Source organism: Neophocaena asiaeorientalis, unplaced genomic scaffold (assembly GCF_003031525.2).
Source record: "Neophocaena asiaeorientalis asiaeorientalis breed wild unplaced genomic scaffold, Neophocaena_asiaeorientalis_V1.1 scaffold1097, whole genome shotgun sequence".
NCBI classification, from domain to species: domain Eukaryota; kingdom Metazoa; phylum Chordata; class Mammalia; order Artiodactyla; family Phocoenidae; genus Neophocaena; species Neophocaena asiaeorientalis.
This window is the reverse complement of record NW_020174697.1, coordinates 297,753-313,896: the sequence shown is the minus strand read 5'-3', so window position 1 is coordinate 313,896 and position 16,144 is coordinate 297,753. Positions and strand designations below refer to the sequence as shown.

The 16,144-nt window shown below is 40.4% G+C and overlaps 1 protein-coding gene across 1 annotated transcript in view; it reads right to left on the bottom strand.

Annotated features, from left to right (window-relative positions):
- The window catches only part of OCRL (OCRL inositol polyphosphate-5-phosphatase), a 57,481-nt gene that overhangs the window by 13,032 nt on the left and 28,305 nt on the right, over positions 1-16,144 (bottom strand). Inside the window, exons 6-11 of the mRNA XM_024758959.1 lie at positions 14,708-14,819; positions 12,981-13,090; positions 11,324-11,459; positions 6,693-6,803; positions 5,894-6,059; positions 5,389-5,624 (exon numbers count right to left, since the gene is read on the bottom strand). Of these exons, the coding sequence (XP_024614727.1) occupies positions 5,389-5,624; positions 5,894-6,059; positions 6,693-6,803; positions 11,324-11,459; positions 12,981-13,090; positions 14,708-14,819 (871 nt within the window). The remainder of the gene's footprint in view (positions 1-5,388; positions 5,625-5,893; positions 6,060-6,692; positions 6,804-11,323; positions 11,460-12,980; positions 13,091-14,707; positions 14,820-16,144) is intronic.

Genomic DNA, 16,144 nt, shown 5'->3' with positions numbered 1-16,144 from the left:
TCCGCTGCAAGAGAAGCCACCGCAATGAGAAGCTCGTGCACCGCAATGAAGAGTAGCCCCCTGCTTGCTGCAACTAGAGGAAGCCCACGTGCAGCAATGAAGACCCAACGCAGACAAAAATAAAATAAATACAATTAAAAATAATATAATAAAAAATTATTTTAAAAAATGAATGGATACAAGAGAAAACTCTGAAATCAAAAGGACTTTGATACTGGTGGAGGGGCAGCAGATTTACACTGAGAGTTTATTTCTCTGACTTCAGGCATAAAGTAGGTGTAAATTATATTTATTTCAAGTCTAGGTTCAACTCTGAAAATAGAAACACCACTTAGCTCCCACTAATAAAGAACATTCTCTTAAGGGAGTCCTAAGGTTGCTGCTAATCACTTAGTTCAACTGACTTGCCCACTTTCTGCAAAAGGCTACGTGTTGATCACATTAAAAAAGGGAAAAGCGTTCAGGAGTCCCCAGCGGGGCAACACTGGCATACTACAAATGCACTGCAAATCATTCTTCATCCCAGCATTCACCCTTAGAGGAATTTTCCCAGTAGTAAATGCAGCTAAAATCATGTAAAACGAGTCATTTAGAGGCAGATTCAAATTTAAAAATAAAAAGCAGAAAACTGAATGGATACTGAAGTTCTAGAAAGGATTCATTCATGTGAAATATAAAAAGAAACACAAACCATACACTTAACAGGATAAGAAATGGGTTGTTAGATCAGTAAGACAAAGTAAACACCTACTTGGAGAGATCACTGGGAACAAATTAATCACCAAGTTGTTATTCGTGTTATTTCAAATTTTTGATATTGTTCTCCTAATAGACATGTCCCCAAGCAAATACAGCTGATTCCCCCAACCCTCAACTTTTTTCACCTCTGCATTTACAAGCCAAACCTTTAACTGGTGGGTTCAAGCCTGGCCTCCTCTCTACTAGTCCAGTCTACATGCAAACCAGAATGTTCCTCCAAATATGTCCATTTACAGCCACATACAACTCATTAAAGACTTCCGGTGGATCTAGATGCCCTCTGGCTCCAGTATAAACTCATCTGTTGACTTTAAGACTCTCTATCCCCCGGGACTTCCCTGGTGGTCCAGTGGGTAAGACTCCACACCCCCAATGCAGGGGGCCTAGGTTCGATCCCTGGACAGGGAATTAGATCCCGCCTGCATGCCACAACTAAGAAGCCCACATGCCGCAAGTGAAGATCCCACGTGCCACAACTAAGACCCGGTGCAGCCAAAATAAATAAATAAATACTAAAAAAAAAAAAAGAGCAAAAGTGTTAATTTAAAAAGAAAAAAAGGGACTTTCCTGGTGGCGCAGTGGTTAAGAATACACCTGCCAACGCAGGGGACACAGGTTCGATCCCTGGTCCAGGAAGATCCTATATGCCACGGAGCAACTAAGCCCATGTGCCACAACTACAGAGCCTGCGCTCTAAAGCTCACGAGCCACAACTACTGGGCCTGCGCGCCACAACTACTGAAGCCTGCGCACCCTACAGCCCGCACGCCGCAACTACTGAGTCCATGCACCGCGACTACTGAAGCCCACACGCCTAGAGCCCGTGCTCCACAAGAGAAGCCACTGCAGTGAGAAGCCTGTGCACTGCAACGAAGAGTAGCCCCCGGTCACCACAACTAGAGAAAGCCCGTGTGCAGCAATGAAGACCCAATGCAGCCAAAAATAAAATATAATAAAATAAGTTTAAAAAATAACATAAAACTGGGCTTCCCTGGTGGCGCAGTGGTTGAGAGTCTGCCTGCCGATGCAGGGGATACGGGTTCGTGCCCCGGTCCGGGAAGATCCCACATGCCGCGGAGCAGCTGGGCCCGTGAGCCATGGCCGCTGAGCCTGCGCGTCCGGAGCCTGTGCTCCGCAATGGGAGAGGTCACAACAGTGAGAGGCCCATGTACCGCAAAAAAAAAAAAAAACAAAAAAACAAAAAAAAAAAAAAACCAAAAAAAAAAAAAAAAAAAAAAACATAAAAAAATAAAAAAAAAAAAAAAAAAAAAAAAAAAAAAAACCAAAAACATAAAACAGAGTAATAACATGTAAATATTAAAAAAAAAGACTCTCTATCCACTGCTCCCACCCTACTTAACCAGCTTCACACACCAAAACAGGCTGAATCTGAGACTGATTTTCACAGAGATTAGCTGGTCAATCAATAAGCTTTTATAGCATATAAGGGCTTGAGTAAACAGCACAGGAAAGGAATCTATTGTTGATACAAATTACAAGCTCCACAACTCTCATTCTAAGTGACTTTCCAAAATATTGACTTACTAAACACACTGGACATGAGCCAATAAAGGTAGTTAATGTTTAGATTATCTGTAACCAAACTCCCTACTAACCTCGATTTAGAATTTAGCCGTATTGTGCATACAAGTAAACTTTCTTAAATTATAAGAACCCACATAAACTCCATAATATTTTGCATCCGATGTATAATGAATAAATACTGACGATTATATGCTACTTAATATGCTAATTAATAAACCAGAAAAATCTATCTTAATTCTGGAAAAGAATAAAGATAATTACAAACAGATTCTCCTCTGTTTGCCACCTGTGCTAATCCCAACAGTTCTAGTAGCGGCAAAGTCACTATCAGGAAGAATGAAAAGGACTCATGCCAGTTACTTTATTCTGCATTTGGGGGGAAGAGCATGTGGCACAAGAGTCTTTGTGAAAACAGTACAGGGAGAGTCAACACAGGCACTGAACTCATTTTCGGTTTCACTCAAATTTTAGAGTAAATAATACAAAAAAGGACAACAGGTATCATTATTAATAGTCTTGTCTCACGGGATTTGAAATATCATCTTGGGTCTTGGAACAAGCATGAATAAACAAACCTAAGAAAGCATTTCAGAAGGTCAAAATCAAGCCAAAACACAGTGGGAAGGTATTACAAATGGGGTACAGATAATCTTAGATTCCTTGTTTACCGCCCCACACTAATATGGATAATTTCCTCATCAATGAGATCCAGGAATTTATTAAATGCAACAGGCTGTGAAAAGAATCAGAACCCTAAATCCTACAAAATAAACGCTTTAACAGAATAAATGGTGACCACACACATACAATTTAAGAAGAACTCAGCAATTTTGTAATGAAAAATGATCTGGGTTCTATTTTTTAAAACTTTGAATCATGTATGCACAAGAAGAAAAAAGGCTTCCTATAGAGCCATTAACTCCACTAAAGATTTTGACTACTTCCTATTCATGGTCAAATGTGGTTGAATTACTTGATAATATTTTAAATAAAATAAACATTTTTAATGCTGGCTGAGTCTCCTTCTTGTCACTTTAATTAATATGGGACAATTGCAGTAAAGGGTAGTATAATGCGTCTGCCAACTCTGACCAAATAGTTCCAGTTTATAGGAAATAAGGTGGGAGGAGGGAGTACAAAAAGACAGGTTTAAAAATTACCAAGAGGAAACAATCAGACAAATTTAAGAAATGTCAGACCCCTGACTGGACAATTGCCCTGGACTCTTAAAAGGCAAAGTCATTAAAGAAAAATGGAAAGAACTGTTCTACTCTAAAAGAGACTGCAGAGACCTCACCAAATGTACTGCATGAACCCAGATCGGATCTTGGCTTTACAAAAGCTATGAAAGAAATTATTGGGACAACTGGAGAAATCTGAATACCGAGTAGCTAGTTTTCTTAGGTGTCATAATGGCACTGTGCGGATATAGAAGTTGTTCTTTTTCTTAAGAGAGGCAGGCCAAAGTATTCACTGGTGAAGTGACACATCACCACTTAATTTCAAATGGTATAGCAAAAAAGAAAAGTATATGTCAGTATATGTGTATAAGGCATGTGGGTGTTGTTCACTGTACTGTTCTTTCAATTCTTCTGCACATTTGCCATTTTCATAATAAAAGTTGGGAAAAAGAAAGCTGGGAAATGGTGTCTGGGATGGAGGCAAGGGGTAGGGAAAAGAAAGGGAGACTACTTCATTTAGAACATATTCTAAAAGGTGAAATAATACATTCAAAAGATAGGAATACGGTGGTAGAAGAAAAATTAAGTATCATGAAAAATAACAGAATGTCAGGATATGAATTTCTGAAAAACAAATGGTTGTCTCTCAACCAGGGCTAATACACTCAGTCATGAGGGCTCTAGGGAAACAAGCATAATTCCAAGAAAGAATGCTGGGACTGAACTCAAGGGTTTTAATCTGCCATCTGAGTCATCGCTAAAACAATTCCATGGCAACAGAACAGATCACACTCTGACAAGCCAGCAGCCTGCCCGCCGGTCTAGCCCTCCCCGCTAGATGATACAATCACTGCTTCGGCTAGGCCAAAAGGATCAATGTGAATACTAATGGTAATGATAACATAGGGCTGTCACGCCATCTAATTTTCTTTGGTAAAAGACCAAGAGTATACTTTCATAGCCCAAAGAGGTCTGCACACAAATCCAACAATATTTTCACTTAGAAGAAAGGTTCTTAACAGAATGAACTTGTTACTAAATTAATTTTCGTTCCTGAAGATAATAAGCATTTCCTCCATAAGGACATTGATATTACAGCTTGGTGTCGGAGAAGAGAAATCCTCCTCCTTTCTTTTCTTGAGTGAGTCACATTAAACTTGTATCAAACTTCAGTGCATATTATAATCATCCAGGATGCTGATAAAATGCAGATCTCCAGGTCTTGCACCCTGAGATTCTGATTCCGTTGCCAGAGGTGAGCGGGGGGAGGGGCCTGCACTTGTGTAAGGACCCCTGGGGGTTCTGAGGCAGGTACTCTGAGGTTCACTTATGGCCTGGGCTCCAACAAGCAGCTGAGTCTGACTTGGATTAGATATGATGATATAGTGAGGGGCTCTGGACTGGAAGTCAGAAAATCTGGGCGACAGATTTGTCACTAATTTATTCCACTTTGGGCAAGTTATTATCTCTGTGCCTCAGTTTTCTCATATATTTAATGAGGATAATACCACACCCCCCCACCCCGTTACTGGACCTCACATACATGCTAATTTATACAAAAATGACTTGAAAGTATGAAGAGCATAACAAGTAAGCATATCTTTAAATCTCAAAGTTATAAATCTTTGAGAAGGGAGGCTTTAATCTAATTCAGTGAACTTCGCATTATCTCATATTCCTGACAAGAGCCAATTACATATTACCTTCTCCTCTTTCCTTTTAGGCTTAATCCAATGAAAGGCGTGTTAAAGTGACATTCTTATTCTTATTTATCACTTGCCATCCACCCCCCACTTCCCCTGCCAGCCCTGACAAAAGAGGAAGCACAGAGAGAAGGAGGACATCAGTTAAGCACTGCGAAAATTCTATCTAAAGGAGATGCATGTCTTAGGATGCCTCTTACCAAGTCTATGAGTTTGGTAACAGGAACTTCTCGGATTGGTCTTTTCATTCGGCACAAAGCCTCTAAGGATGTACCAAAACAACTTGGGAAGTAATTTCCACTGATGGTCAAGAAGTAATCTTTGCCTCGATCCAGGTGAAGGACAAGAATATCTTCAATCTTATCTTCCCCTGAGTTCAGGATGGTCACAGAGTCTTTGCTGACATACACATCAAGGGAAATGTCCACAGTCTCATCTGAAATGTAAGAGATGGTACATGATAACAGAAACTTCCAGTGGAAAAGCAAAAAGGGGATGAGAACCAACAGAAGAAGTGCCCTCTAAAAAAATCATTAAGTGATGAAGGAGAGATGGGACACACGAAAGAGGGAGGAGCCCCAATACAACGACAGTGGAGGTGAGAGACGTATGGTTAGAAAACAAGAAGTTAATCAAAGGGAGGGGATGGCAGTCATGAGGGGATGGTACATCGCGAGCAGAGACAATGGTAAAGGGAAAACTCACTTGGCTCCAAGTAGCCCTCACAAGGTTCAGCCCGAAGCCATGGCTTGCAGTACTGGCTGTCATTAAGCTTAGGGATGAAAGAAAAATGGCAGGGAACCTGTCCATTGTTGCTGATCTGGAACTTCTCCTTTTGTAGTTGCCGAAACTTCACATTCTCAAACACAAACTGGGGAATAACAGACAGACACAAACATGCATCACTAGTAGGGGAAGAAAGTCAGTTGGATTATTCCATAGAGAATATGAATAAAGAATGAGGTCATTATTAACCATTATTAACTGCTGGATGCACTCGCCAAGCGAGCCAGCTACCCACTGTCCCCTCTCACAACAGCAGAGGAGGAGCCAGGCAGCTCTTGCTACTTCTCTAGGCTACTCTGATTGTTCCTGGGATCCTAAGAGTATAACCCCACCTGGGGTCAGGGCATGCATCCCATGACCAGGTCCTGGTTCCTGAGATATGAATTGGCCAGCAACTCTGAAATATTAAATAAGAGCAGCTGACATCTGAGGGCTTACTTTGTGCCCGGCGCTGTTTTAAGGGCTTTGCATGTATTAACTCGGGTAATCCTCACAACCTCCTCTATACCCAAAAAAGGAAACTGTGGCTCTGAGAGGGTAAGACGCTCGCCCCCGGCCACACGTCTACTAGATGGCAGTGCTGGGATCAAAGTGGAGGCAGTCTGCCTTCAGCTCACACAGTCTTCATGACTTTGCAGTGTTGCCTTCTCCTAGTTACATGGTTTCCCCTGTGCGACCACGATGGGCAGCAGATGGGCAGCCGTGTGTGCTTCCTCACCTCCCTCCGGCTGAGTTCTAAGGAAGGAAGGAAGTCATTTTCCATTCTGTCCATGATGCGTACAATATCTTCAAACACTTTCCGGTACCTCCGTTCATCCACAACCTTCACCTGAAAGAAAATGAACCCTCTTTTCAGTCTTACATGCGTGTAGCTCATCTTCCTTTAAGATTACCTAACAGTTTAAAACCGGTCATTATAGCAACCATTTCAAATAAACTGTGGTGCAAACAACATCCTCAAACACTTTCTGAAATCTCGCTCCATCCACAACTTTTACCTGAGAAAAACAGACAGATCCTTATTTTAGTCTTATGTACTCTCAACTTATATATCTCTAAGAGTCTAACGATCTTTAAAAAGGCCACTAAAACAAACATAAATTATGGGATCACACACCGTAAGGTAAAGGTAAGGTTAATTGGTTAACTTCTTGGAAAAGTTAAACCTCTGTGCTACGAAGCTTGGCAATAATAAATATTTGGGAAGAATATTTTCTTGCTCCATTGTTAAGTAATTTGGTGGTGGAGAAAATGTGACGATTGTGCTAAAACTTATTTCCTGCACTATACAAACTGATAGTGTCAAAACATACCTATCACATTTTCTAATAATGATCATAAAGTGCTAAAACAGCAGAAAAAATGACTAAAGCATTTAACTCTATTAGCTGTTATGCACAATGCCAAGAATCATAATACTAATATAATATCAATGCTCAGATTATATGATGATAAAAGTATGTTAGTAAATAGACCCTATGGCCATTTTAGAAAACGGCCGATACAAAATGTCCCAGATCAGAGTAAAAGCATGACGATAAACAAATCATCTTGCCTAATAGATCGAAAAAACTCCCATCTGACACAGCACTTTCGGCTTCCCGACACAGCTGTGCTTTTTTTTTTTACTATTAAAACTTTATACAAATCGATGCCCAAAACAAACATAATTAACATACCATTTTCACTTATTAAGGCCCCAGTTTCTTTTTAGAATAGAAAACTTCACAAACTCAATTTTTAAAGAAAGACTGATGTATGCAGTAGAGGCTGTAAAGAAAGTGTTGAAAATAAGAACATCAAAGCTGAGTCTCAAAGACTGTGGAGGTTTTTACATATCTGAACCATAATGATTAGAGAACTTAGGAGTAAGCAATCACTAGCGTCACCAGGGTGCCTACTACAGTGTTACATTAAGAGGAATTTTATACTTTTTAAATTCTTTTTCAACATTTTGCAACTTTAAAAAATATTTATTTATTTATTTTGGCCGTACCACACAGCATGTGGGATCTTAGTTCCCCGACCAGGGATCGAACCCGTGCCCCTGCATTGGAGGCGTGGCCTATTAACCACTGGACCACCAGGTAAGTCCCTTTGCAACTTTTTATTTCAAAAAGTATTTTACATATGTCATCTTATTTTCACAACAACCTGTGAGGCTACCAAAGCAAGGATTATTCTTCTCACAGTTGAGAATATCAAGGTACAAAAAGATCAACTAAGTTGCTCACTGCCACAGTTAATAGCAGAGGTGATATCTGGACCTCTAGCATAAGACCCTTTCCAAAGTACTGGATGTGTGACAGGACCAACTTTTTTTGAGGCGGGGGTAGGTCTTAAAAACACAAATGCCTCAGCTCACTGATAGCAATCTCCAGGGGGCGGGGTCCACGCTTTTGAAGCTCTTTAGGCAATTCCGATGTCCACCAAAGTCTAAGAACCAATGCAACAGATCCCATTACCAAGTGCAGGGCTGGGAACACCATCTCAGCTTAATCTCAGCCAGCCCACAGCAAGTCTTCTGAAGTTAATTGGCCCCTGAGTACTTGGTCCCTTTGTTAACAGTCACTGATGTGAATGGTGGTAAGAAATACAATGTGGTTCTTAAAGCCTCTAATCATAGTGTGCCCAAGAGTCCAAAGTATGGGGTGGTTACCCAATAAAATCAAAGCTCTTCTCAGTGGGTTATCATGATCATAACCCTTAATGCTCAGTAAGGATAATGAAGGGGAAAATGTTACCACAGAATGTCACCACTTGATACATCCACTTTAGAAAAGGAAATTACCAATAAAATTAGGAATTAAGAAATATGTACAATGAGCTAGATCTTTATGTAATAACACGGATAGCTCTCCAAGATACACCACTGAATTAAAAAAAAAGTTGCAGACCAACACATACAGTATGAGACCATTTATGATATATACACACCAACAAACAAAACACCACCATATTGTGTATGGGTAAACAGAAAAGGTCTAGAACTGTGCTATCCAATATTATAGCCAGTAGCCACATAAGGACATTTAAATTTAAATTACTTCAAATTAAATAAAATTGGAAGTTCATTTCTCTCAGTCACATTTCAAGTGATCAATAGCTGCCTGCAGGTAACAGCTACTGGATGGGACAGGGCAGATCTAGAACATTTCCATCATCACAGAGAATCTATTGGACAGTGCTGGTCTAGAAAGAAACAAATTCATAAGGGTAGTTGGCCGGGCTAGGGAGTGGGGTTTAGCGCAAAAGTGGGAGTGGGGGATAGAAGAGGCACTGAAGACCTTCAGCCTTATCTGTGAATTTTGCTTACTTCTATTTTTATTTTAAAGAGAAAACACATTTTAATTCCTGTGTGATTTAAAAAGTATTAAAAACTAGAAAGGTAGACTTTTATTAAAGATACACAAAAATACACAGAAAGCATGGAAAAATTGTAAATATCCTGCTGGGAGCTCTGAATTAATATGTATGGAGTATTACAAATATTCTGAGGTTCTGAAAAGAAATACAAACAGAAAAGCTAAGCATAGCTGATGAAACCAAAAAGGTTAGTGTCTGGGGGAAAGACATCCTTTTAAAAATGGATTAAGAGAACTCAAATGAAGAAAACAGGGCAGTCCACAAGCACAAGCTAGAAATTAGGTGGGTTAAAAGTAGTATCTGGGCTTCCCTGGTGGCGCAGTGGTTGAGAGTCCACCTGCCGATGCAGGGGACATGGGTTCGTGCCCCGGTCCGGGAAGATCCCACATGCTGCGGAGCGGCTGGGCCCGTGAGCCATGACCGCTGAGCCTGCGCGTCCGGAGCCTGTGCTCCGCAACGGGAGAGGCCGCAGCGGTGAGAGGCCCGCGTACTGCAAAAAAAAAAAAAAAAAAAAAAAAAAAAAAAAAAAAAAAAAGTTAGAAAGAAAAAAAAGAAAAAAGTAGTATCTGAAGGTATATCTAGTCAGTAAGTTCTCTGGAACTCTGCAGGCATTGTGGGGGTAGGAGAAAGAACATCTATAATTTTGGGAATTAAACAGGCTTAAGAGACTTGAATCTCAGCTCTCCTTCTAACTGCATGCTCTTAAAGAAGTTTATTTAAACTCACTGGTTCTCCACTTGCTCATCTGTTAAATGAGAAATATTTAACTCAAAGCACTGCTGTGAGGAGTAAATGAGATGGGTGTAAATTGCCTAGTACAGTCTCTGGCACGTACTAGCTGCTTTTTGAGGAACACATACTATTATTATTCATTATTATTTTAAAATTTCAAAGTGGATAAAGTCAAGTCATGATTGCCTCAATAAAATTTAGAATCTATTCTAAGATGGAGAACAAATTTTGTACATAAAGGAAATGCCCCAAAGTCATTCCCCTTTAAGACAGGAGCAGGATAAGACATATTGGTGAGAACCTATCTCAGAAGCCAAAATAATCAACATACACCCAGAGGAAAGAAATCTACCCTACTGTGCTCTTCGCATGTCTTACCTCATTAATCCTCTTAAGTAGGTACCATTGTTATTCCCATTTTATAGAGGAGGAAACTGAGGCAGAGGGATGTTACATAAATTTTCCATTGTTATAGTTAGAAAGTGGTTGAGCTGGGAGGCAAATTTAAGCAGTCTAGCTATAACGTCCATTCTATCAAGCACTGCCCAATATAGATTCTGCCAGATTACATGACTGTAGGTCTGGAAAAACTGCAAGAAATAATCTAAATGTACTAGCTGTAATAAAGTAAGTCAACAAGATCCCAAGATATAACTTGCATACTAATAACACACAGCTAGAAAACCAAAACTTTACTCACAACAGAGACAAAAAATTAAACAACTAGCCATTAATCCAGCCCAGGATGCAACAGAGTTAAAGAGAAATTTCAAACCTGTGCTCCTGGATGGGAAGACTTCAATATCTTAGTTAGTAAAACTAACAATATGCCTCTTAACATTATATACAGATTATGTTGTATTCTGACCGGTCTGTGCCTTTGTTCCTGCTGTCCCCAGCCCTCTACCTGGAACCTCTCTCCTGGTGCTTCCACTCCTTACTATTTTATCTGATGAGGACCTACTCATCCTTTAAAACCTAGCTTTGAACTCTTCTTTATGTATAATGACTTTAGGAGGTGAAGGGTGCTACCCAGCCATTATGCAGCATGAGAAACATCTGTGTCACTAAAAGGCCATGTGGACAGCATTTAGGAGGGTCAAGGGCACTAACTTCTCAATGCTGCAAATGATTATTTGGTTATGAAAACATTTATGGCTCACTGAATTACTGATCCGTTCTGAGTCTAAATAACGCTCTAAGAATAGATACTTAACACACAAACAACTGCATGAACAAACAAGTGTTTACCCCAATGTGGAAGAGGGCGCTAACAGGCTTGTGGTCACTGGTTTTCAGTTCCATGTGACTCCGGTAATGAAGCTGATTAACGTTAATTCCTCTCCAGAGAATTCGGTCACACCAGGCTGGAACCCGACATTTCCCACTGCAAAAAAAATAAGGAATTAGAATAACATACCACACAAGAACGGAATACCTACCACACTGGTTCAGACCTGAGTTAGGCACTCTTGTTATCTGCTTCTCCTTCCCTAACGACTCCAGCTATTATCTTCCCTACTATATTGCAAGCTTTGTGAAGGGACTGTGTCTGCTTGTTTGTCACTGCATTCTCAGCCCCCAGCACAGTATCTGATGTAAAGTAGGTGCTCAATGAATAGTTATCTAATGAATGAATAAACGGTGCTCCTAAGATTAGGATTATATCTTCAATAATGTTACCCCAGGGGAAAACAGAATAGCACCTTCTTAAAATACCCTCAGAAGGACAGGATTATATTCAGAACACTTCCTCTTCATTTGCTCTATCAACAGCAATGATGCTTCACAACAGATAGACAACTAATAAAATCTAAAAATCCAATCCTATATTCCTAGACTGGGCTTAATCACTGGAGATGGGTAATAGTAGAGATTTCTTTAAACCTGTACTTTTATGGATAAGTCGAGCTTCTTCTAATAAAGATGAACTAACACCTAAGCATGCAAGTCTGAACAAATAACAGCCCATAATACCAAGGGGAGGGAAAAAGCCTATTCATCATTCTATTAAAATAAGCAACACCTGTACACCTGATCCAGACGGTGACACAAATAAAGTTCTTATCAGTAGCTCTTCAGTTGACTCTCAAGTCAGGTGAGTGGAATAAACAAGGCAATGTGCACAAGATCTGTCAGAGTCACTTTTCACTTGCTGAGCAGCTCCCTCGGAGGATGGGACAGGCTCCTCCCCACCCCACCCTGGCGCTCTCTGAGTCTAAAGAAGCTGACTATGCCCAGGCATTCTTTTCTTCTTTCAAACTTCTGGGCTCAGCCAGGTAGGAAACCATAGGAAACGAAGAAATAGTAGGTAGAAGACAAACAGTCACCAGGCACATACTGACAGGGGCACTTTACTAGGGGTGATTGAGAAATCAACAGGCCCCCTAGACAGTGATTCTCAGCTTTCTCCAGCAGTCGTGGAGGTCAGGCCCAGGCACTGGTATTTTTAAAAGTCCGGCAAAAGAGTCTAATGTGAACTCAGGATCGAGAACCACTGTGCTGGAAGAACCTTTCATGGCTCTTTGTTTTTACCTCTGGTATCCTGAGTTAAAGAGTTGAAAAAGAGTTTGGGAAAAGAGCCAGAACAGGGCAACAGGTAAGGAAATAGGGGTAAGATCAGAAGGGCAAAAATCTAAGAAGCAAGTCTGCTGAGGTGAGAGAAATAAGGCATCACAGGCAGCTCGTAAAACTTCAACAGCCTGACAGAGCAGTTCACACTCTCCTAAGGCGAGCTCACCTGTGAACACACACAAATTGAAACCTCTTCTATAATAGCACTGAGCCATTAGGTTTTTCTAACTGTTTCTGGCAAGAACTAAAAATTTCCCAGCCCCTCATCAATTCAGAGAGACAGAAATAAGATCAGGGCTTAACCTATTCCATGAGGAGGTTCTTGTTTTTTTACCTGGAATCCCATCGGTCTGTTTTAGAATCATACTTATACGTGGGGATAAACTTGATTTCCCCTTCCATGAAGTCAGCAAAAGCTTTTTTCTGTGTGCGCTGAATATTTAGCTAGAGATAGAAAAACGTATCATATAAGCAGGGTAACACCATCTTAACAGAAGTGATAATTGGGTTGATCAGCCATTTCTAAGTATCTAAGTTCCGTATCTTTTGCAACTGTCGGGGCACATACATAAAATTTCTGTGCCTTATGAATTAAATTTTGACATTCCAACAGCATCTAAGCTCACCCACAGACAGGATGCTCATATGAGCATGTCACTAATTTTTTATTGCTAATGGTGGTCAGGGTAAAATGGAAAAATGAAACCTGAATAATCATAAGTTCCCTGATGTTAGCACAGATTTTTTAAAATTTATTAAAGTATAGTTGATTTACAATGTTGTGTTAATTTCTGCTGTACAGCAAAGTGACTCAATTATACATATCTATATATTCTTTTCCATTATGGCTTATCACAGGATACTGAATAGAGTTCTCTGTGCTATACAGTAGGACCTTGTTGTTTATCCATCCTATATATATAATAGTTTGGGCACAGTTTTAATTTTTTAAAAAAGCACACAAATTTTGATTGGATAATTCCAAAAGCCAAATTCAGTGAATAGTTATATTGGGTTGGCCAGAAAGTTCATTCAGGTTTTTCTGTAACAGCTTGTGGAAAACCCGAACGAACTTTTCGGCCAAGCCAATAGATTGTTTTGAAAGTTACCCTCACTCAAATATTTTACCAGAATTACATAAGATTCAGAACTTATTCCAATTGTACCCCCTTTGGAGGCAGGACAGAGGAAGAAATGCAAAGTTAGCCAGCCAACCTCAATGTGAAGGTAGACACAGCCAAGAAAGGCTCACTGTAAAAACCATTCTGCTGCAAAACACCGGAATTTGACTATGACTGAAGGTCAAAAGTCTCACGTTAGGATTTAAAGACATTCAAATCAAGTTGAAACATTTTCTTTCCTCAATAAGAAGCATTCACTTTTAGCAGCCAGAATCCATATGCTAAAGTAAAAATTCAAGTCCTGTGCCAGGCTCCAAGGCAAATTTACAGAAAACTAGGTTCCTCAATATCGTTTTATATAAATGTTACCATATCAGTGCTTCTCACACAGGTTTTAACATCTATAAACTTAGCAAGCCCCAACTTCTCAATCAGTTCCCATTAGACCACAGTCTGCTATTTTTCCCAAACTTCTCTTCTGTGCCTCCCAATCCCCTCACAGGGCCTCCCTCTTACCTCCAAGCTGTTGCTGAGCCTGCCAAGTAATCATAGAGCAGCTTTCCCTGTTTCATCTGCCAAACCACATCAACATAGCTGAAGGCCCACTTCCTCCAGGAAGTGTTCTCCAATTAACCCCACCCATTCTCCAACTCATTTATACAAATCTCTGAAATCCCTTCTTGATAAAGACTTAATGAATAAATGTTATATTGACTTTTTATCACTAACGTTATCTCTTCTCCTCCCATCCAAGCACTTAATAAAAGCACTACAAACCTTGTGTGTACCCACTGCATCACTAGTCACAATGTTTTCCCCAGACAGTGAGACCTTTCCATCTACTTCTAGAGTAAGACACAACTCCCATGGGTCTAACTCATAAACCTAACAATTTTATCTGCTGTCTAGGAAAGTACCTTTTAAAATAAAATTTTATTACCTGGTCCAATTTCAAGAGTCTCTGAAGGTCATTCTTATTAATAAGACTCTTCACTTCATTGGCATCAGGCATGCAAAGTCTGTAGTTCAAATCTCCCAACCAGATGACAACACTGAGGATAAAGAAATACATGAACAGAAATAGCAGCAATGAGCATAAAAATCAATCAGAGGAGAATGGAGAGAAGGAAAATGGGGAGATTATTGATAAGCATTCATTTATCACTATCTGACTAGGGGTTTAAGATATAACTATCCTTTGGGGGCGAGTACTATCAACACCTGAGAGGGGTGAGGGATTACAAAATAGGCAGGAGGACGGGCCTGCACGCATGAGGAACAAAGACAGGGAAATACGGTGTATGTGTGGGACTCAGAAACCAAGGAGTTAACTCCTTGAGAGAAGCATGTAGTTTATTTGCTGGACTAGCTTCAAAATTTCACCTGGCTACTTGCCAGGTCTCTAGGGGAAGAGAATCTGAACGTTTTCTGCCTCTCTGAGCCCTGATGTTCTGCAGGCTCTCCACTAGGGTCTGCATGGTCTGAATGACAGCTCTCTTGGGCAGGGCCCACTAGCAAATGTAGGTCCAGGGCTTTCTGCTGCAGCCAGTCTGTCTACCCCTGCCCCAGAACCGCAGTCCAAGTCCCAGGCAGGAAGGAGAATGGCAGGCCACAGGAGCCTCAGGCTCCCAATCACAGCAACAGACCCCCAGGTGTGCTGAGAGCCGCCCAGGGGAGACCCTGAAATTCCCACACCAAAATGGGTTCTCTTGTGAGCTATCTCAAGTTCCAAATGGATCTCTTTGCCAATCTTTAAGGTCCCGGGTAAATAAATTTATGGAATTTCGGGGCAATTTTATGATTACTGATGTCAAGGCCTTGTTTTACCACTGTGAAACAGAATTCTATATGATCCTAATTGTTGAGACAATATGGAAAGAGGCCAACATCACTACCTTTCCCTACTCTTTCCTCAATTACCCCACTCTCTACTGATCCTAATACCCCCAAATTGTCTTTTGTTTTCCTACTAATTCACATCTCAAACCACTATTCCAAATCTCATCACCCTCTCAGAATTTCAATTACTAGTATTAATTTCCTTACAACTAACCATTTACTACTAACAATCCATTCCTCAACTGATTTTTGTTTCTATCCTTATTAAGTCCCATTCTTCACTAACCTTTCACATTATCCATTGGTGTCTTTAAATCTCCACAGCCCCTTTTCTTAATGATTCACAGCCAGTAAAAAGAATAATGTAGATCTCTATTTACTGACTTGAAAAGAGATTCACAATAAGTAGGATAATACAGTCCTATATAATGAGTATGTGTGTGTTTGTGTGTGCATAGAGAAAAGTCTACAACAGCACTATTCAGAACAGATAGGGACTTCCCTGGTGGGGCAGTGGTTAAGAATCTGCCTGCCAATG